General features: G+C 29.0%; 1 protein-coding gene across 10 annotated transcripts; it reads right to left on the minus strand.

Moving 5' to 3' along the window:
* Nucleotides 1-15,263: 15,263 nt before the first annotated feature.
* LOC108346202 (dihydrolipoyllysine-residue acetyltransferase component 2 of pyruvate dehydrogenase complex, mitochondrial) lies at nt 15,264-22,386 on the minus strand. Of its 10 annotated transcripts, none has more exons than XM_017585206.2 (19): nt 22,190-22,386; nt 21,983-22,076; nt 21,553-21,623; nt 21,302-21,375; nt 21,149-21,189; nt 19,952-20,007; nt 19,798-19,872; nt 19,616-19,708; nt 19,006-19,248; nt 18,853-18,925; nt 18,587-18,690; nt 18,231-18,316; nt 18,080-18,155; nt 16,496-16,563; nt 16,344-16,410; nt 16,155-16,250; nt 15,962-16,064; nt 15,762-15,857; nt 15,264-15,671 (listed from the first exon to the last, which is right to left on the minus strand). In XM_017585206.2, exons 1-19 carry the CDS (start codon nt 22,220-22,222, stop codon nt 15,601-15,603), a joined length of 1,620 nt encoding a protein of 539 aa, XP_017440695.1. In that variant the 5' UTR covers nt 22,223-22,386; the 3' UTR covers nt 15,264-15,600. The 10 variants fall into 10 exon arrangements, with proteins under 10 accessions (XP_017440695.1, XP_052724726.1, XP_052724727.1 ...); XM_052868766.1 differs by having other exon boundaries at nt 19,952-20,034; XM_052868767.1 differs by having other exon boundaries at nt 18,587-18,678; nt 19,952-20,034; nt 21,149-21,192.
* Between the last annotated feature and the right edge of the window lie 939 nt (nt 22,387-23,325).

Consider the following 23,325-nt stretch of genomic DNA (forward strand, 5'->3'; position numbering starts at 1 on the left):
TAAACCTAAATTATATAATAGTTTAAGAATTTCACTCTTCCATATAGTAAAGTTGGAGAAAAAAGCCTATACACTTGTAATGTGATTATTTCAAAAGTCATATTAAAAATTAATTTTAATTATTTGATAGTTTAAATATTTGTCATAAATGTGTATCTTCTTTTGACTCAAATACAATTTAAAGTAATTCATTTTATCATTCACATTAAAATATATTTTTAACATCGTTGATTAGAATTTTATACTGGAAAAAAAGGAACGACTTATCGAAAACGTTGTTTGAATTAAATTGCAAGAAGTAGTTGTGGGATAATATTCAAAGCTATGTTTGAATTCAATTTTTTATTACTTATAATTAAGTCGTATAATCATTAATTAATTTTAGTTTAATTTCTTTAATACGAGAAGATATATAAAGTAAGAAAACAAAAATTTATTTAATTTTGTTTTAAATTAATAAATATGTATTTATCAATATCAAACTGGTCAAATATTAATTTAAAATAATTAATAAATAGAACCATGTATATTTACTGTAAAATGAAACTTACATTGACTTTTTTTCGTATGATAATGATTTACTCTGCAAGAAATCTACTTGTTAAAAAAGGTAACAATCATGATTTTTTTTAAGCTATTCTCAATAAACCAAACTTAATAAATAATCTTATTATATATTTAGACTAATAGATTTTTTATTTTTTTCATCTCACCATACGTGACACTCCCATATCACATCCACGAAAACAAAATACTTTTGAAAATCAAGAGAATAAAAACTTTATCCTGATAAAATTTTATGTCTATATTAAAAAAATAGTCTAGAAAAAAAATTATTAAAAAATTATACAAAAGAAGGTCAAGATAAATATAAAAATTATATTTTATAGGGATAACTATTCTTAGAAAAATAAATTCCCTTCAATAAACCTCGTTACATTAATTATTTGATTTGTTCTTGATACGTTTGAATTTGTTAAGTGATAGAATGATATCCTTATTATTTTTAACCTTTTAACTTATTATTATATTTAAGAAACACAAAAGTTCCAATATCTAATCGTCTTGCACTTCCTTCGCAAGTAGATATTTGCAAATCTTGATCGTGCATGAAGAATCTTTACAAAGTAAAAAGAATATTAATTATGTCATCCAAAAAACTAAACAAATATTGAATCAATATAATACATCTTCAGTGCCTGAAAGCAATTGTCATAGTCACTCCAAGAAAGAGAAACATTGACAAAATATAGTAATAATCCATCTCAACAGCAAAGCAGTGGAATCAAACCACAAAGATATGGAAAAAAAATATATAGATATAAAAATTAGTTAAAAGTGTGATTTCTTTTTATTGAATATCAAATGAAAAATCCAAGTTTATGGAGGCTGTAACTTTTTTTAAATTTTATTGTCAAAATCTGTTTCATACGTAAAAAAGACAAATCAAAGTTGTAAACTATGTTAAACAAAGTTAAAATGATACATTTTATACACAATAGAAAAGTGTTTTTTAACATATTATTGTAGAAACCAAAACTTTAAGAAGGAAATAGCGATAAAAATTGTATATAATTAAATTGGTTATTTAATAAAGCTATATATAAATGATAAAAATACGCGAATGTATGTAGATAAAATCGGATATTTCTAAATATTTATTATCCACGAATATTTTAATATTGTTTATAATGGACATAGATATTATATTATTTGTATTCACAAATATCTATTAACTGTAAAAAATTAAAATTAAAATTTAATTTATATTTTATTAAGTTAAATTTAATTAAAATTAAATTTTAATTTATATTATATTTATATTTTATATATTTTTTAATTTTATTTAGAATTTATTTTAAAAAATTATAAAATATATATTTTTTAAATATTTGTAAGTATTCTAATATCGTATGTTTTAAAATATTTATAGAATATTTTTTAAATGAATATCTAAATACTAGATTGAATGTAATAAAAACTGAATATATAAATATCATATTGAATATAATAGAAAAAGTTATATATTGAATTAATAAGAAGTAAAAAGCATGGCCTAAACCTAAAATATAAATAAAAAATAATAATAAATTAACTAAATTAAAATATAAAAATGAAATAAAGATAACATATTTAATGTTTGACAAGTAACAAATCGAGTTTTATTTATTTTTTAGGTCGAATAATGATCACTATACATACTTTCCCATTCTCATCACTAATTATACATCCGAAATTGGAATGGAAGAACTGTGAATAAATTAAGTAATGTACAGCTTTCAAAATAAATAATTGAGTGCAGAAACAAGTGTTTGGAAGTGGTGTGGTGTGGGTTAAGGTGGTACACTCTACGATGCTGTTCAGCATCTCCATCTTATATATACGTACACCTATACGTAGTTGTCTGACATTGGCTGCCACGTGTAGTTTCCTCCGTGCCTGTTTTGTCGGCTTCTTATAATGTTCATGATCTGTACTGCTTATAGATAACTTAATTTAACAACCTAGTATTTTTTTATTATAAAAACTTAACATATATAAAGAAGAAGAAAATATAATTATTTTTTCAAATGGGTATTTAGATCTAATTGTTTTTAATTTCACAAAGGTGTGTGAAATTAAATTCTTCACCATATTTTTTTGATTTATTTCATTAAATTATAAAAATAATAAAACTTAGATGTTTTTCATTAATTTTTTATTAAAAAAAATTATTTTAATAAATATTTTTTTATTTGATTTTGTTGTTAACAAAATAATATGATGATTATTTTTTCAACTAATTGTTTTTTTCTTAGTAGTAATGTAACGTCCAGGATTATATAAAACTATATAATATAATAGTCCACATTTTTAATATAATAGAACAATTAGAATAAAACTTGCAGATAAAGTCTTAAGGTTACAGTCATTTTAAAATAGCTATAATTTAAAACTTTAAACACCCATAAGAGTATTTCAAAATACAATAACGTCTATGAATCCTAACTAGGCTAAGCAGCAGCATCATCCTCCTCCAAGACCTGCTCCAAGGGCACATCACCTACCTCTGCTCACATCCAAATGGATGATCATTGTAAAAAGGACACAACACACACAAGCAGACACATAACAAACAAAAGGGTGAGCTAGATATACAAAAATCATGTTATAACAATCACACACAACATACAAGTTTAATTCAAAGTTACTGGATCACATAACATAACTTGTTACACTTTAAAACTTGACTCGTTCGGACTTAGAATGATTGCCGAGCTATGGCAGGTCATGCACTCGTGGTGGCTTATACTACTTTGCAAAGCCGTTGCCAATGGGTTTCACCCTACCACACTCACGAGGTTAGTCTGTTATCACTTACCTTGGGTCATACTGGAAGCACCCAAGACTAGGACCTCCTGCTACTCCTCACGACATAGATCGATCCTCTCTAAGTGAGAAGAAAGACTATTGGAGCTTCAGGATAACCCCCAAGACTGAGCTTCCATGCAAATCATTCTAAACATACTAAGGGCACAACCATGGATCCCCTCCTTGAGGATCATGGAATTACGTCCAATAACATAGGGCACCACCATGTAACCTCCCTTTGAAATTCATGGAATTACGTCCATCAACCATACTGTCACTTTGAAACTTAACTCAAGACATGAACAACCAAATACCATAATACTATCACATTGAATCCAAACATATAACCTTACTGATCATACACTATCATAGATACTTCTACACCATTCTAATAATCAAAACATAGTTCAAGGTTATCAGAAAACAGGAATAAAAAGAATAAAAACAGGTTCTGGGAAAGTCGCTCAGCGCACCAAACTCGCTATGCGAATAACAGAAATAATGGATTTTACTCACTCACATTCGCTCAGCGCACCAAGCCTGTGCGCTCAACTAAAGTCCATTCGCTTAGCGCACCAAGTCTGTGCGCTTAGCTAAACTGAAAATTCTGCTACACATTATCAGACCCTAATCCCTCGCATAGCGCCCCAAATTTGCTATTCGAATTAAACTAGCATTTTCCCAGGCAACCACCATTCGCACAACGCCCAGATTCGTTATGCGAATCACCAAACAGAGAGCAACACCCTCTAGTCATTCGCATAGCGCACCATTTCGCATAGCGAATGACTCAAACAGAGAGCAACTTCGGCAGGGACTCGCTATGCGAGACCATTCGCATAGCGAGTCTGCATAATCTACAAAACGCAAATTCTGCAGAATTATGCACTCAAACACCCCCTTACCATTTCTAAGCCTTATCTCCAATTTCTAACACCTCTAATTCATGTTTTACACCTAATTAAACTTGTCTAGATGTTCCTAAACCTTCCTACTACAATTCTAACTTGATTACAACTCAACTTTTTCTCCTCAACATCAATTTTCACAACTTGAGGACCCCAAACTCAATTCTAACACTTTGCACCTATTTGGACCACTTTGGTGACTCAAACAAGTCACAATACACTTGCTAAGACTGCCCCAACAGACCACGATAGTCCCTGACCACTACTTCTCAAAATCACTACCTCACTTCCTTTATAATAACCTAAAACATTATCAAAACTCCAAATTTTCTATCTAACCAAAGTTATAACAGATTTCACACTTCAAACACTTCCAATTTGATCAATTATAGCAATTTAAACTCATCTAAATCAATTCCAAACATCACAACACAGTTTCATAGATTTCAGTTTCAGCACAAACCATACCATAAAATTAAGACCTCAAATACCACTCTAAAACAACACACCAATTCAAATTTCATCATACATACATATCATACCACAAATTTAAAGAAGTATTCTAGCTCCCCTTACCTCAAAACTTCACAGCCCAGCTCAAAGACTTGCCTCAATAGTACCTTGAGTTGTGAGAAACCTAGACAACACCCTACGCACCACCACTTGGTGATCAAGAACAACTCTTAGAGCTAGAATCGGACAGGAAATGCAAGAGAGGAAGCATAAGACGCATGCAACCAGCAGAGATTGCATGGTTTAGGTCCAAAACACCGGAGGAAAGGGAAAAACAACTTACCGGTCCGAATGAAGAAAGTGATCGATCAATTATGGAGTCCTCTACGCTGCGGATACTTGGGCACCACCTGATTGGAAAGCAAATGGTTCAGAGAAGAGGAATGGTAGAGAGAAGGCAGAAGAACTTGAAGAACTGAGTTCTAGAGAAAGATAGAAGGATTTGGTTAATGAACCAGGATGTTCTAAACTAATATTTATACTGATAAATATGTTTTAACATTAAAATATGGTTTCATTAACGTAGTACACCTATCAGCTTTCTAATTCTAATTTTTCAGGTCCTCACAAGTAATCTTATTATTATTTAAGAAGAAATAATCAAATTGATTAGAAGAAGTTAAAGAAAAAAAAATATAAATTTAATATATAAGATAAGTATAAAACTAACAATCAAACCATCTATTGATAAGAAAAATCAAATAATAAAATTTGTATACATAAATAATAAAAGATATTTTAAATACTTAATAAAACAATATTTCCAATAAAAGAATTATACAATATTTAATCGAACTTTCTAAATTAAAAGTTTGTTATCATTTAAGTAGTTTAATATGTGGTGATATTATTTTAAAATTATATAACATAATATTAAGACTATTAACAAATATCAAACTTAGAGTTGTTTTTAATCTTGTTGATTCGAGTATTAAAAGTAAGAATGATTTATATTATTTTATCAGTAAATGATTTACATATACTTTAAACATAAATTGAGTATTTATTTCTAGAACTACAACTTTTGTTATTTTCCTATATCTATATAAATATATTATCGTAATGTGTACTATACAATAGTAACAAAATAAATGAAAAGAATATGTACAAAATGAATTAATATTAGTTAGCATTTTAATATTGTTGGGTTAAAGATTTGGACTTTGGTGATGATACATTAGAGATGGTGTTGCCTTTGGACTTTTCTTTAATTTAGCTATCGATCAATGCAAGAGTGGCTCCAAAATTTAACCTTATTTACATCGACACGCGTGATTCTTCATTTTCAAATACTTCATCATTAACTGATAAAACAAGTTATATAAAAATATTGTTTGGTTTGTAAGAGGAAAACCATTTTTAAAGGAAAAAAAATGCGAAAAGAAGATCCCATCGAGAATGCTCTTATTCATTCCGTTTCTGTAAATTAGCAACTTTTGTTTTTTTATATATTACATGGATATTTTAAGCGTCGATACAATTTTAAAATAAGAATATAAAATAATGTACAACTAGCAAATGATTTTAAATAGTAGCTGAGCTATTTATTTTATGATTTTTTAAAATAATTAAAAATTTTAAATACCATTTTGGTTAGATATTCTAAAACTGGTTTTCATCATTGAGTCATCCCTGTTTATCATAATTACAGTCAAATTAGGTTGAAAAAGTTTAATCCTTTTTAAAAATAAATGAAATTGAATTTGATTTACTTGCAAGTTAAATGGAATGACATGTAATCTAAAAATAATTATTGAACATAATTTCTGTTTTATTTTCTGATGTTTATTTCTTGCAAGCAAAAGAAGAATTAAGTAAAAAATACAGTGAGACATGAGCATACAAATGAGGAGTCACGTGTACATACAATTCCTGAATTTCGGGAACCATTTGTCAAAGAATTGGTTACTTCACAAAGTCAAACGGTTTGATGCAATCTTCACTCATCATAACTCAATCTTTCCATCATAAACAATTTTCAAGTCAAATTGCCAATTAATTTAGTGTTTCAGACTATAATATTGCATCAAATTGATGTTTAGAATAATTAAAACAGACAAAAAGTTTGTTATATTACATATAATTTAAACAAAATTACAAACAGTCAAATAAAGAAATATCCAATATTAAAAATAGTTTATTTTCCAGTTATTAACATTCAATTAAACTTTGCGAAAACGCACACAATCTCTCCTGTATCTACTCCTTCTATTGTGACTAAAACAGGTTACATTTGCATGTGTTTATATTTTTTTAATGTGTTTTTTAATTATAAAACTAAATATATAATTTTATAATTTTATTGTAAGTAATTTTTAATTTAAAAATATTAAATTTAATAAACGGTTGAATAAAAGATTTCTTTTTTATTTTATAAAAAATTCAGGATAAAATTAATAAAATGATTATTTAATTTAAAAATAAATATGGACACAAAAAAATATCTTTTATATATAAGTATAAATAAACATGTACACTTAAAAAACTTATTTATCATAATTATTAAAATAAAAAATTATTAAATTTATATTATAGTTATATTTTGTTAAATTTATAAATAGTGGATAATATTACCGATAACTAATTTCCGTACATACAATTAAATAAAAAAATACACTGGACTTTACCTAATTATCAGCAAAAAGGTAAACACTGACTAATTGTGATCTCCGAATCCAAATCCCAAGAAACATTTAAGCTACAGTCTGACCTTATCTGTTTGGACACGTGGCGGACATGTTTTTCTTTTTAATTTAATTTTATCACATTATATACAAATTAAAAATATGCAACATGATGATGATAATCAAGTGGCCAAGTGGTTATTACAAGTGTAAAGAATGTTAACAGTGTTGACTTTGTCTGGTGTTGTTGACCTACGATATGACTGAGATTTTCAACGGCTGTGATTATTTGATGAACTCGCGTGTGACCCCTTGAGGCCCATTGGGGCCCACTTAGTTGGTGTCTCCGGAATAAGGGCAAAGACTGGGTGGTCCATGGGCTTGTTTGGAAGTTAAGAATCCAATAATAAATGGGCCATGGGCACTTGATTGTATATTTTATTAGAAAGAGTGTTGAGTGATGAGATTGGGGTGGGAGAGCCAAAATGGGAAAAAGATAAGATTCATTTATTCATGTTTTGTTGAAACTATTAATTGGTTAAAAATTATTGAGTAAGATCCAAACAGTGAAGTTTCATGTGAAGGAAGCTAACCAAGTAGTTTCATCTTTGTCATAAATTAGGTTTTGTTGTTAATATTTTTTAGGGAGTGCCATAGACAAGAGGCTATTCATGTGATTTTTAATTTTAGGAAAAGGGTAAAACTAGTTAAAGCAACCTTAGTTTCTTTTGCTAATAAGTTAGGTTGGGATAATAAATTTTTTTAGAAAAAAAATAATTTTGGTTCTTAAATATACCTAATTTATAATTATCTCCAATTTTAGTTTATTAATTTTTAAAATTAAATATATTTTTATTCCTTTAATTTTAGTATAAGGTGAAGTTAGTTCTTTTTAAAACTTTGATCCAATTTAATTTCTCAACTTTAAAATCGTGTAGATTTAGATATTTTAACTAAATTTTATTAAACATATGTTTAGGATAGAATTTGAATTGTTTATATTATTTATCACTTTTTTTTCTTCAAGTTGAAAAATATATTTAAAACTTCAAATAAATTTAATAAATTTTTGTTATAAAGAGTAAATTTATCTAATTTTAAATATGAGAAACTAAATTAATCCAATTTTTTAAAAAAATATACTAATTCTAATTTTACTAAAAATTAAAGAACAAAAACTTATATAACCCTAACTTTTATTGTACGTGATTTTGATCTTCCAAATATTCTGAGTAATTTCTATTCTTTAATTTTTAAACACCCGCAACTTGTGTAAATAAATTATAATTACGAGAAAAGATTTCAACCTTTTGTTACTTGGAAATGAAAGGAGCAAAAAGAAAAAGATAGAAAATGAATTCATATTTCAATATAGATAGCAATATTTAACATAAACTTATTTTGAATTCGTGTTTTCTAGTGATGAAATAATTGTTTTAATATAGGATATTTTTTTTGCAGGCTTCTTAAACAATTATTGTTAATCATTATTGAACTATAAAAGCAAAAGCTTTAAATAGTTTATTTTAACTTTAAATAGTTCTAATCGTTAGAAAGTAATAATTTCCCTAATCCAGAGAAAAGTATAAGCTTCCAATATTGATGCGTTTTTATAATCCAGACAATTTTTACGTCACAAGTAATCATATACTTTCCACAAAAATTCATTAATATAAATTATTTATATATGATGAAAAAAATAATAAAAACCATATATAATAATAATAATAATAATAATAATAATAATAATAATAATAATAATAATAATACAACACTGAATTTTGTTGATATGTGGTCAACTTCTGAAGTTGATATTTTTTAAAACCCATTTTGTCATATACTATACAACAGACTTTATTTTTTAAGACAATGGCATATAAGAAAGTTGACCTAATTATACTTCTTTATGGACTATATCTATTTAATTAATTTTATGTGTATATATATATATATATATATATATATATATATATATATATATATATATATATATATTTTAATTTGAATTGTATCAACCGAGGTTTTTAATATTATAAGTATGTGTTTGTTTTTTCAGTTTTAAATTTGTTAACAAGATTATTACAATCACAAATGAATTATTATAATGTTTCCAATAATTAGATTCCAACATGTTAATAGTTTGCTTAAGAAATTAAAATCACACCATCGCAATACTCCAGTAACTCGTTTAAAATTAATATTACAAATAAAACAACATATTTTTGCCGCACCTAAAAAGCTAAAAATATGTTAAGAAAAGTTAATCACTTCTTATTTATTGATTTTAAAATTTATACAATTAAAATAAAAAAAATTAATAGTTTATTTTGTTGAAAATATAACTTCAGTGTCTTACCAGTTTTCTTTTCATCAATTTAGTTCCTTATACCTCTAAATTAAATAAATTCACTTAATAATAAAAATCTCTCAAATGTTAATGAAGTTTAATATATTATACTGACCCTTCAACATTTGTCAATTATTTATCACTAATCCACAATTTTAAGAAACTAAAATATAAATTTTTAAAAGATTAAATATACTTTTAATTTTTAAATTTTGATGTAAAATTAAAATTCATTCATTTTTAATTTTAATAAAATTTAGTATCTAAATTTCGAAAAAGAATAAATATAATTTTCTTATATAATTATTGATTTAATTTTTTTAACTTATCTAATTATATTTCACACTAACATTTAAGTTGTTTATTGTTTTTAGCATATTTTAATTTAAATATTAACATAAAACGTTTTTTAACCTATAAAAAAATTTAACGACACTAATTTATTTATTAATAAATTTTTTAAAAATATATTAAAATTAAAAAATATATTGTAACATCTCATTCATACAAGATAAATACTATACAGGAACTATCACATAGTTAATAATATAGAACAATTAACAAAACAAGAAAAATATAGAAAACTCAATTACATTTATCTAATATAACTATAAATTAGACTTTATATACAAATTTTTTAAAACAAGACTATATATAAAGTTTTAGAATTAAACATTACTTGCATCTCCTTCCCACGCTTGCTCTATAGAGACATCATCACCATTTGCTTATACTCACTAGATGATCATAGCCAAGACAATGACACACAACAAGATATCAATAGGAAACAAACAAAAGGGTAAGCTAGTGATACAAAACAAATCATAATATACATTAACATTTCATACACGAGACATACTTCACACAAAGCAATCCAAACATCTTAATCATGCTAAGACCTATACTGAACTATTTGGATTTAGTATGAATGTCGAGCTATGACAGATCATGCACTTGTGGTGGTCTCTATTGCTCTACAAAGTCATTGCCAATAGGTTTCACCCTACCACACTCACAAGGTTAGTCTGTATCATGTCTTAGGTCATACTGAAAGCATCTAGTCTAAGACCTCTTGCTACTCTCACCACATGTATCAATCATCTCTATTTGAGAATTGATGATCCTTACAGTGTCATGATAACCCATAAAACTGAGCTTTCTACATTCATACTAACAATATTTTGATACAACCATAAAAATTCCTCTTTAGGACTCTTACACACCTCATTCCATTCAAACATATGTTCCAAACCTTACCACAAATCATACAACAAACCATTATAACTTTTAAAACCATGCACGTAAAAGAAAGGATTCAAAACACCCAACAAGACTCAAACTCACTCGCCCAACAAATAGCCTATGGTCGCCCAGCAAAAAACAAAACAATAAGCCTCTCAAGCTAAGCGAGTTGGCTCGCTTAGACTCTGCAACTCTACCAAATACCCTAAATACTCGCCGAGCGAGCTCCTCCACTTTTAACCACATCCAACACAGCCAAGACATCTCAACAACACCATTCATCACATAATTGATGTTTAACACAGGATCATTCAACATCAATAATCATCATGTGATTCAATTAACTCATTCAACAACATTTCACAGTAACTAGCACTTTAAGCATAACATTCATGATCTACAAACCACACACCCTAAATACTATCAATTTGTACTTTATAAATTAACAAAAATAAGAACTAGCTTCCTTTACCTCAAAGAGAACTACTACAGCTCTAAGAACACCCAATAGTTGCTTCAAACTTAAGGAACTCTAGAAATGCCTACAAATCATCAAATTGTGATCGGAGTGAGTCCTTAGGACCTCAAATTAACAAAGAACCAGGAATAGAATATCAATGACACATGTGAAAGGGTTCCTAAGCATGATTATGGACAAAAAACAAAAAAGAAAAAAGGGATAGAAACTTTCTTGCTCTAAATCAGAAATTGATCGGATATGAATGAAGGTTACCCAACTATAATCTCCTAGATCGTCAAGTAGAGGATTGAGGAATTAAATTTAGGGTTAAATATGTTTTTAGTCCCTAAACTATTGGCCGTTTCTGGTTTTCGTCCCTCTTTCAAAGTAAGGTACAATTTGGTCCTCATTCTTTTCGAAACGTTCGTTTTAGTCCTCGGAATTTTGGTTTTAGTCCTCATTTGTTGCTAAATGAGGACCAAATTTTCAAACAGTGTTTAGTTTTCGAGGACTAAAACGAACGTTTCGAAAAGAATGAGGACCAAATTGTACCTTACTTTGAAAGAGGGACGAAAACCAGAAACAACCAATAGTTTAGGAACTAAAAACATATTTAACCCTTAAATTTATCAGAGAGAAGGTAAAAAAACTCAAAAAACGAGTTTTAGAGAGATAATTTGTGTTTTAAATAATGAAATGAGTTTAAAAAAATTCTATTTATATTATTAAATTATTTTAAAATTAAAATACTCAATCTTATTATTTTAAAACATATATTAACTCTAATACTCTATTTTCTAGATTCTTATATATATTTAACACATTCTTAGACTCAAGAAATTAGATTGAAATAAAATATTGACACTATCAACAAAATTATACTTGAAGAAAAGAATAGGAAGAAGTAATATTCTTCTCAAGTGAAAGAGAAACAAAAGAATTAATTAGTAAGAAAAGTTAAGTTCACCTCGGAAAAGCAAAAAAGAAAGATGCCCAAAAAATTTAGACAATCGCTTATTGAACAGTAATCATTGTTTATGAAGAAGTACTTAACATTAATTATTTCACTTGTATAGTTTATTCACTTGTTGATCTAGTTGATATTTATTTAGCCTAGTTGGCCCATTAGGTATAAGACCAAGTTCATTTAATCTAATTTATTATTTTGGAAAATGAATTGATGTGGAACACTGATGTAGCACTGATTGAAAGCTAAGTCATTCATTATTTGTTGCGTGGCTAAGAAGGGGACACTCTAAGCTTTTTTAAATAAAATACATGTTTTGTCATTTTCAGTCTTGCAATTTTATGCAAAATTCCAAATTACCCTTACCGAAATACATTATTACTCCACCAATCTTCCACTTGTATTCATCAAAGGTAATCCATTTTTGTTAATATTGAAACATTTAATATATAAAAAAATCTCATCAAATAGAACGTATTCTTAATTTATATTCAATATAAGTAAAGATGTTAAATGAGTTTAAGATGATGAAAGAATCTAATTTTTTTATCGGGTTTAATTATATTAGTTTAAAAAAATTAATCTTTTAAAATGTAAGTCAAGTTTAACTTGATTCATTTAATTTATTTCAATTCGAGTTAAATGTATTTGTTATCCATCAATAACGATAATTTATAATGTTTTTATTATTGTTTGTTTAATTTTTTGTTATGATTATTTATTGTAAGTTGATAATTTAATATTTTTAAATATTATTTCTTTTCGTATTATGTTTAATAGTCTCATATTGTTTAGAAGTCGAGGCAAAAGATAATTTGAATATTCTTTTTCTTTTTTTAAATGTTTTTTAAAGATAAAACTGTGACGGAATTTTGAGTTTCAAAACGGACAATATTTTAGATGATAAAAGATGATAGACCCTATCGATATCACTCAATGAATTTAAATAGTTAAACCTAAATAACAAAAAATGTTTACATTAAATCAAATTTAACAATACAATTAAAGGTCTCAATTTTCTATTTTCTTTTATCAAATAATAACATTCATTATTTAAGTAAACTCTTCCACATAGCATATAATAAATATGATTTGGAATCAATCACCACTTACATAAGATATAACTTTATGAAATTAAAGACTATAAAGATAAGATGAATGCTTTACATATCTTAATTGCATCCTTGGAAGCACCAACACATAGGCCCACAATCACCTCTATATCTTTTGCTTTGTCAAACAAGTTAATCCATCTTGCCAATAGCAAAAATTCATCACATGCCACATTATTTGAAAACACGTTTTATACTCGCATTGAGATATACGAAGCAAAAAAATAAATAAATTAGTTTTTATATATGAAACTGAAAAGAAAACTCTATAGATAAAGAAACAAACATGTGCTTAATGGGTGAATAGTTGCTAATAGTTTCGTTAACCTGATGGGTGAAGATGAGTTTGGATTCATTTAACTTGAGTTAAGATCTTATATTCTCTTCAAAAGTATTTTTTTTAATAATTATATATTACTTAAAATAAAATCAGTTAATAGATAATATTTTACCAAACATGATATTGTATTTATCATGGTCCATTGTAATATTATGTGTTTTAAAATGTATTATAATGCGTTCTGCAATATATTTTATTACATATAATATTAAAATCAATATGTTTTATCAAAAACATCAAATTAACTGTCATATATTTTACAGTCAGTTTTTTTTTTTAAAAAAAATTCCCCTTTTTCCTCTGTGATAGAAAATGTCTAGCATTTAAGAAACTAAGGTATTTTAATTTTAGAGAAAATTCTTCAACTTATAAAACAACAGTCGTTTTATTTTCTTATTAATAAAACAGTTGTAAGAATAAAATTAAAAAGAAGTAAACCAATTTACCTTTTATAAACTGAATACTAAATAATTAAATGCTAAAATAATCGATAAGTACAAACTCCGATAATATAAATAGCAAGTTTGCTCTCTTAATTTTATGGCAATTACTTTCTACACCCTGTCATTTTCTTCTTATAAGCTACTTCTATTACTGGAATTTATTTTTCCGCCCCATCCTTTTAATAAAAACATTTTCCGGAAGTGGTGAGATGTGAAATTTGATAGAGTGCAGGAAGCTTTAGCCTAATTTTATTACTCATATTTACATCTTATCACTCATCATAATTGATGACTTCCCCAATATGAAGATGTCTTTTTTCTAACATAACTCTTCTAAATGGGCTTTCACTATTTTGGGCTTACAATGGATCCGATCAATCAAACTCGTCTCAAAGTATCTAGTGGTCATTGATATTATAATTATTTTTTTTATTAAAGTACACTAACCAGTACTATTAAAGCATGTTTGATGTTAAATTAAAATATATATTATTATTATTATCATTAACCATTTTCTAAAATATGTTTAACTATATTTCAACGTTCACTTTAACGAAGTTGAAAAGGTAATGAATTCGCACAATAGCCTACTTTTTGCAGTGCAAGGTTTCATGGCATGCAGGAATGAGGAGTTTAAGGTTGGAGACGTTGAAAGGAGAGAATGCAGACTCATTGGTGACGAAACTTGCACCGAAGAATGTTTTTGTATTATAAATATTGAATTTATTATTATTATTATTACTTTATTTATTCTAGCCATGATAATTTCATTAGATTACTAGCTTATTTAATTTAAATACAAGAAACTGTGAATTATGTGACCATTTTATGTTTTGGATGTGTTCTTAATTTTTCTATCAATAAATAAGAAACCTGAAACTAATCGAGTTTTGAAAGCGATTGAAAAGATAATAACTGTCAAATTAAGGCCAACTAAATGGACAAGAAAATGAGGATGACAACAATTAAACACACGTTCTTTCAAATATTTGCAACATATAATAAAGAAAATGTTTCATAATCAGCTGTGTATCTGGGCAGCATCTATTGTTAGCACAATTTTTGGGTTTAAATTAAATGCCTCATCTACGCTCTCTTATTAAAAAATTACATTCCTCAAAATTTATTTGCAGTGACTGAACACTTCAATAAAAAATTGATCAGGGACACAATCAACCAAACCCAAATGGGAATATAGAAATACCCGGGTGAACAGAACCTCATCCTCCCGTCTGAAATATGATTTATGACTTGAAACAGATTTAGTTCATTATGTCAGCCTTCTACTTGTTCTTACAACAACATGGATTCTGGATTTTCAATATAGCCTTTGAATGCTTTTAACCATTCGGCACCAATTGCACCTGAACAGAACAAGTGTATTGTTGGCATGCTTTACCACAAAATTATCTTAATTTTTAGTTAAAAAAACATTGAAGATTAAGAATAATTACCATCTATAACACGATGATCACAGCTGAGGGTCACAGACATGAAAGAACCAAATTTGAAGTCTTCGGCACCTGATCCCGGAATGACTCTCCTCTCAGCTGCTCATGTAGTCAGCAAGCAACACACGAAGATAATCATTAAGAGAGAAGTGATTGCAGTTGATATAAGAAATAAAAGGGGGAAATGACAAAACTGTTCTTACCAGATCCAACTGCAAGAATGCCCGACTGAGGAGGATTGATGATTGCGCAGAATTGTTTGACACCAAATGGCCCTCCCAGGTTAGACACTGTAAATGTACCTCCCTGTAATGCAATTCAACCCAAGAATTTATAAACCAGCCCAAGAAGTCTTTATTCACAGTTGAATTAATATAGACGTGAAACTCCAATAACCTCATAATCTTGGGGTTTCAAGCTGTTTTCTTTGGCTTTCTTTGCCAATTGTTTGACCTCCTCCCCTATTGTAGAGAGGCCTTTCTTGTCTGCATCCTGCATATATTATGAATAGGTCAAAATGACGACCCGTGATTGGAATATAGGCTATAATTGTATTTCAAATACTAGAAAAAGGCCCTTGCTCACCCTGATAACTGGAACAAAGAGCCCATTATCAGTCTGCACTGCTACATTAATATTCACATTATTATACCTGCACAAAAACAAAATAAGAAACGTAACAATTAAAGTAATTCACAAATTTGAAGGCAGTGTTACATAAAAAACTAAAGACTTACTGGCGAATATAATCATTTGTCCATGAACTGTTACATTGAGGAACTTTGCGGAGAGCCAATGAAGCAGCCTAAAATAAAAAGCACAGGTATAAAACTTAGTTTCCTGTACTATTTTTACAGTGCTGGCAATGAGGTTGAACTTGAGTGATAAAATTTATTCTTGAATGAAGTGCAAATCTATCTCAATATGTTTGATTCTTCCGTGAAATATTAGATTTAAGGCCATATGAAGAGCAACTTTGTTATCACAAATGAGAGACACTTGTGTAACTTTCCCAAACCTTAGTTCTTTAAACAACTGATTGAACCGAATAACCTCACAAGATGGAGTAGCTGTTTACCCATTGTTGGGGACTTGGTGTACAGAAAACTCTGGGATGTAATTATTCTCACTATTTGGTGTTATTTCAGTGTTATCCCATTTACATGATTTTATACAGTGAGTATTATTGGCAAATACTTTTACATTATGAGCTGAAAGAAGTTGACTCTTCTAGTGATAGAATGACGTTGATTAGCCTTGCATTTGACCTTTGTTTTACTAAAATCTTTATCAATTTAAGGGATTGATAGAAAAATCACAGGATTTAGGATTTTTTCACATGAGGGATCATGGCTACAGTATTTTAGCAGGTAAAGGTGATACATTCTATACCATGGAAGACAGAAAAATCATTTAAATTGCATTCAAGGTAAGCCAAGCACCCAACATATTTCATATTCTGCATAATAGTATTTTTCTCACAATCTGTTTAATAAAGTTAGTCTTTGAATTTGATTCTGTTTTACTTTGTCTTATAGCTTGAATTTATATTGATTGAGTATTTCTCTCAAGAATATAAATTTTATTTTATTTTGATTGTTGAATTTACACAACAGTAGGCAAGTCCTTGAAGTAACAATAATTAAATACTCATTGAAAACATTTCATCAATTGGTGTGTTACCAATTGTTTAACAACCAATAAAAAATACAATAAATGAGAATGAATTCTCCAAAAGCTAGCTCAAAGTATTAGGAGTATTTTGAACTATTAGAACTGATTGAGAATGAATTAAGTCTTTACTAGGACTATTAGACACCCGTCATGCCTAAGATCGAACATTAGAACATGACATTTGCTGGATTAGACATTTGTTGAATGCCCAAGTCATTATAAGGAATATTTTGCCCATATAACTAGTGATTCAGAAACCTCAACTATAACTACTCCACAAGCAAAGATGGAACTTTCCCATTCATTATAGGTCGTGAACGTACTAATGTAAAGCTTCTCCACCATTTTGGCATTAAATTTCATAGTTTGTTAGACAAAATGATTTAAGAGTCTATGATCTAAATGTAGCCAAAGAGAGACAACAGGGGTCCCTTGTAGGAAAATCAGTCCGTTTAAGTCAAGACTTAGACATTTATTTCTAAGCAAACATCAAACAAGAGAAAAGTCATTTAATATGATTTTAGCTGGCATAAAGCATTCCACAAGTATTATTTCTTAGATAAGATGTTGACCTTCCTACTTATTAAGCACCAAATAAGCAACCAAGCAGACAAGAAGAGATATAGTGTCAGATAAAAATCCAATACCTTGATTACAAGGTCATTAACTGATATGCGGGAGCCACCAGAGGCTTCTTGCAATGAATTGAGTTTGCTCCGCAGACTGCAGACAGAATGTCCAATTATAAGAAATATGTATGGTAGGTAAAGCTTTCAAATATTGATTATAGAGACTTACCTCATGAGTTTATCAACACATGCATCCACTGTTAAATAGTAATGAGGAATAGTTTGCTTTGATAATAATAGCCGTGAAGCTGTGACCTGTAAAAATACATAGTTTTATTTAAAAACACCACTCATGCTTACACAACACAACATATATTAAGATCAGAACTTACATAGAAGTGAACACACAGAAGGAGAAAATAAAATATGCCAGAAGTTCTGACCAAAAGTACCAAGAAGCCGTATGAAACTATGTGCATAACAAAATTGGAACATCATTTGACATGGTCCAAAAACTGGTCTTTGATTTACACTTGAAACAGAAATATAATCTAATAAAAGTACAGGACTTCTTCAGCAATTTACCTTCCGTATCTGAGAGACAGGAATGTCGATATAATCCAGAGCTGCATCCATTGTGCCCTTGGCCTTTGAGGGTGCGGAAACTTGACTAGAAGCTGCATCAGAAGCTAAAGAGGGGTTATAATATAATCAATTTAATCAGCCACACGTGCTAAGACATCCTAGAGCAAGCAAGAAAAAGTGAGGAATTCTCTACCATAACAATGAAGTGTTCCACTGTAATATGCACAAATACAAACAAATTAATATATAAAAAGATAGAATTATACCCAAGAAATCTTCAATATCAGCCTTCACAATGAGTCCTTCATGTCCTGTTCCTTTAATGCTAGAGAGAGGTACCTACATCAGTGAGGGAAATTGATTATCTAGGTCTTTTCCTGAAAGATCTTCAACCATATAATTTGTTATTGATAACTCACATTTTTCTCTTCAGCCAACTTTCTAGCAAGAGGACTAGCAAATACACGATCTCTAGATGGAGTTAGCGCACTAGGTTTGGAAACCTTTGCCCCAGGTTCTCGAGCAGACTCCTCTGCCACCTCCTTTGGTGGGGATGGTGCAGATGTTTCTTCGGCAGGAGGTGCACTTGATTCAGACGCTGAAGCTTTGTAATCTTTAAACTTGGCAATATCTCCCTCATCTTCAACAGTTATGGCGATTACCTATCAAAGAAATTCTTTATGTTACCAATAGTGATGCCTTCCATATGTCAATAAAGTCCAGAGTGTAAAAAATATATTTTTTCTTGCAATTTCAAACTGGGACAATAAATAAAAAGTCATTTTCAAAAAATAAATTCTTTTTTGAAGGTTTGTAATCTTTAAACTTGGCAATATCTCCCTCTCTTCAACAGTTACGGTGATTACCTATGAAAGAAATTCTTTATGTTACCAATAGTGATGCTTTCCATATGTCAATAGAGTCCGGAGTGTAAAAAAAATATTTTTTTCTTGCAATTTCAAACTGGGACAATAAATAAAAAGTCCTTTTCAAAAAAGAGAGGAGGGGAGAGCTAGAAGACATCAATACCTCACCAACTTTAATTTCTTTTTCCCCATCTCCACGAACTATCTTGGCCAGATAACCTTCTTCCATACTTTCCATTTCAACAGTAGCTTTATCCTTCATATGAAATACATTTATGTCAATGTTCACATAAGAACCTTAACAGAGGTATGCTATGAGCCAACTCTCTGGTACAAGAACCATACAGTTTCAACTTCACAGAGCACTTCACCAGGAGAAACTTTATCACCTTCTTTCTTCAACCATCTTGCAATGTTACCCTGTATATAATTGGGAATTCTTTAGGAGAAACCACGACCCACGATATGACAATATAATTTGATTCAGACAAGTAGAAACCTCTGTCATTGTAGGTGAGAGAGAAGGCATTCCAATTTCCTGGTGGGGGGGTAGATCTGAAATATATTCACCAGTGTTGGTGACTAAATCAATAAGTAAACTATTATTTATATAGTCTCAAAACATAACATCCCACCAAACAAAACAAAGAAAAAGGGAAGCTTAAGGAGAGGTGTAAGACTGTGGAAACTTTTGGAAAGATACAATTCTTGTATCCTAAAAACAATATTTTTAAGTTTAGGGTTTAATCAATTGCATGACATCTCCTGTAAGGAAACACAAATGATAGAGAAGGATAAGCTGCGGCATATGTGAAAAGACTCATAACTGTTGACAAGTTAAAGAAACATTACATTTAATCTTGTAATGTTAGACAGATGTAAAACCATTCACGCTTGTATCTCCACCAAAAAAAGCTTAAGATTAGAACACCTATTACTACATAAAGTGGTTGAGAGTTTCAACTTTCCACTCTATTCTTAAGTAAGTTGAACGTGGCACAAGGTAAATCATGTCTGTGCACAGTGCATTGTCCATGCTTCATGCTGAAAGAGTTATTTTGTGTAGGGGAGATTAGTGATATAGATCATCCTTTTACCCCTAGCTAACTACTTCTTTTACAGGATTATTAGGCCATCTCCAACCCAATGTCCCCCTTTTTTATCATTACACATCACTTGTTTTTACATTTTATAATTTAAGAAGTTCATCTCTCCAACCTAGTCAATAATGCAGCTTATTTCTATTCTTTTGTCTAAATATTACCTTATATATTGTTAAAAGCTATTTTTTCAGCGCACTTACACAATGTGCTTGATGCCTGACTAGGCCCACCGGTTGCTTTTACCAAAAGCACAGTTCTTAACTGGTAAGAATTGCACTCCGTAACCAATGGAGATGCCCTTAGCATATTATCAAAAAAACCCATTTAAAAAAGTTGCAGCTCAATCCAAGGTCAATGACACTAGTGAGTAGTTAGAAACACTGGCCAAGATTAGCAGAGGTAGTAGCTCTACATTTGCAATTCGCATCTGAGTACATTTCTCCTTCTATTTATAATTTACAAATAAATAAAAAATAACATCACAGGAGAAAAGATGTGGTGGGTTAAATGCAGCCTCAAATGTCCAACACACATCTTCTATTTCAATCAAATTTCAAAATTTAATTTAACAGCCAAAGACCCATTGGATGTACCTGAGGCTGACGCATAGCATCTCCTTGACAACACCTGTGAACTTCTTTTTGAGGACACGGTTGATTGAAAATAAAAGAGTTACTGTCAATCCCTTTCGAAAATAGCTATACTCAATGAAAAAACTAAAATTACTATAACATAAAGTGACATACTGCGAAATCACTCCAGTGAACCCAGACCCGATAATGGAACCCCTTTTAATGCTAGCAATGGAGATGTTTCTCTTCTGCGTACCAAATGAACTTTTATATCAAAAAGAAAATACAAGTCAGGTGAAATATACATATGCGAGGAAGTGAAAAGCAATAGAGTTGGCAAAGAAAAGAAAGGGAGATATTGAAGGCAGAAACAAATAAAGCTTGCCATATATTGTTTAATTTGGATGTAAATTTGCTCTACTCACAGTAAAGCCGGCGGCCGGTTCAAAGACACTGCTTCTTGTTGAAGACTCAGGGAGCCGAGTTTTCCACACATCTAAACAAATAACCAGCTACAACTATTAATATAGAAAAGAAAACTTAAGGTGCAGCATTCACCAGGCATTCAAATGGCTCCCAAACAACAGAATATGCTAATATCACTTCAAACCTCTTCAATACAAACTCTATGGTTACACTTATACTTGCTTCTCACTCACAAACACCTTAATTAAAAACACCAACAGGTTCCCAATACACCTATAGCAGATAAAGCATTCTACAGTATTCCCATTTAAAAATACGAAGTTCCACAGGAATGATTAATTAGATCAATCCAACACAAAATTCAAAATTCACAAATAAATCCGCTATGGATTCAGTTGCAATTGAGAGATAACCAAGAAACCAAGTTACCGCGGTTGCTATTGAGAGAGGATTGAGCATCGCCGGAAAACCAACGCGCCAAGAGCGCGCGCTCGTTGTGCAGCAACTTCGAAGCATTTCTCACCTGAAACAAAAAAAGCATTAAATAAACAGAAAACAAAAAGGATGGCACCGTGTGCTTGCATTAAAACGCGATAAACGATAATGATAGGCAGAGAGGTAGAATATATGATTCACCTTGGCGGAGTGACTGAGTAAATGCGATGCCATCGCCGATGAACGGAAGAGAAATGGAGAAATAGCGAGCTAAGGAAGAGTGGGTTTTAGGGTTCTTTTGGTGATAGATCCGATCAAGTATATGTAAATGGCATGCTATGTGGTAGGAGCTATAGCTATGGAAGCATATACCAACCCAATCAAGAATATTTTTTTTTTCTCTTCCTATAACTAAATTCTTCAACCTTTTTACTTGTCTTGTCTTTATTTATTTTTATTATTAATAGTTTGTGCTAATTGTAAGAGGAAAACCGTAAGAAAACGTCTATATTATATTTTATTTTATTTTTCACTTATTTATTTATTTTTGTGAATTTCAAAAACTTCATCATGTGTGAAAATAAAGATATACTTTGAGACATATGAAATTTTACATTCCTTTCGCACTGTTATTTTTTATTTTCATTTTTTGAAAAGAGTATAAAAATTCTTTTCTTTATAATTAATTTATTATAACTAAAATAAATAAAAATGTGTTATTTTATCCTTATTCAAAAATAATTTATTCTTCTAATAAACTGATATAATACATATTATATATATATATATATACATACATATATATATATATATATATACATACATATATATATATACATATATATATATATATATATATATAAATGAAGTTATATTACCTTTTTACTTGTGACACCGGTCTAAATTTTTCAGTTTTTCTGTCATTTAATATTTATGACACTAATTTACGATGTTGTCCTTTATTTTTATTTAGATTTGTGCACTACTTACACAAATAGATATTAGTGTACGTATTTTATTTTCAATTTTGTTATTTTTGGTTTTTGTTGTTTTGTTGGATTATGATTGAACAAGATATTTCTTTTCATGAAATTATATATATATATATATATATATATATATATATATATATTAGTTTGTAACTATTATTGAGTAATTATTATTGCTTATGATCTCCTATAGAAAAATATTTTGATAATTTATGGTTTTATGATGAAAAATCTGAAATGTTTAATAAAAGTATTTTTAGGATTATTGTTGTATATAAAAATGTTTTTTTTTAATTTTAAATATATTAAAAATAAAGATAAAATTAATTTAAAATATATATAAGTAAA

Source organism: Vigna angularis, chromosome 9 (genome assembly GCF_016808095.1).
Source record: "Vigna angularis cultivar LongXiaoDou No.4 chromosome 9, ASM1680809v1, whole genome shotgun sequence".
NCBI classification, from domain to species: domain Eukaryota; kingdom Viridiplantae; phylum Streptophyta; class Magnoliopsida; order Fabales; family Fabaceae; genus Vigna; species Vigna angularis.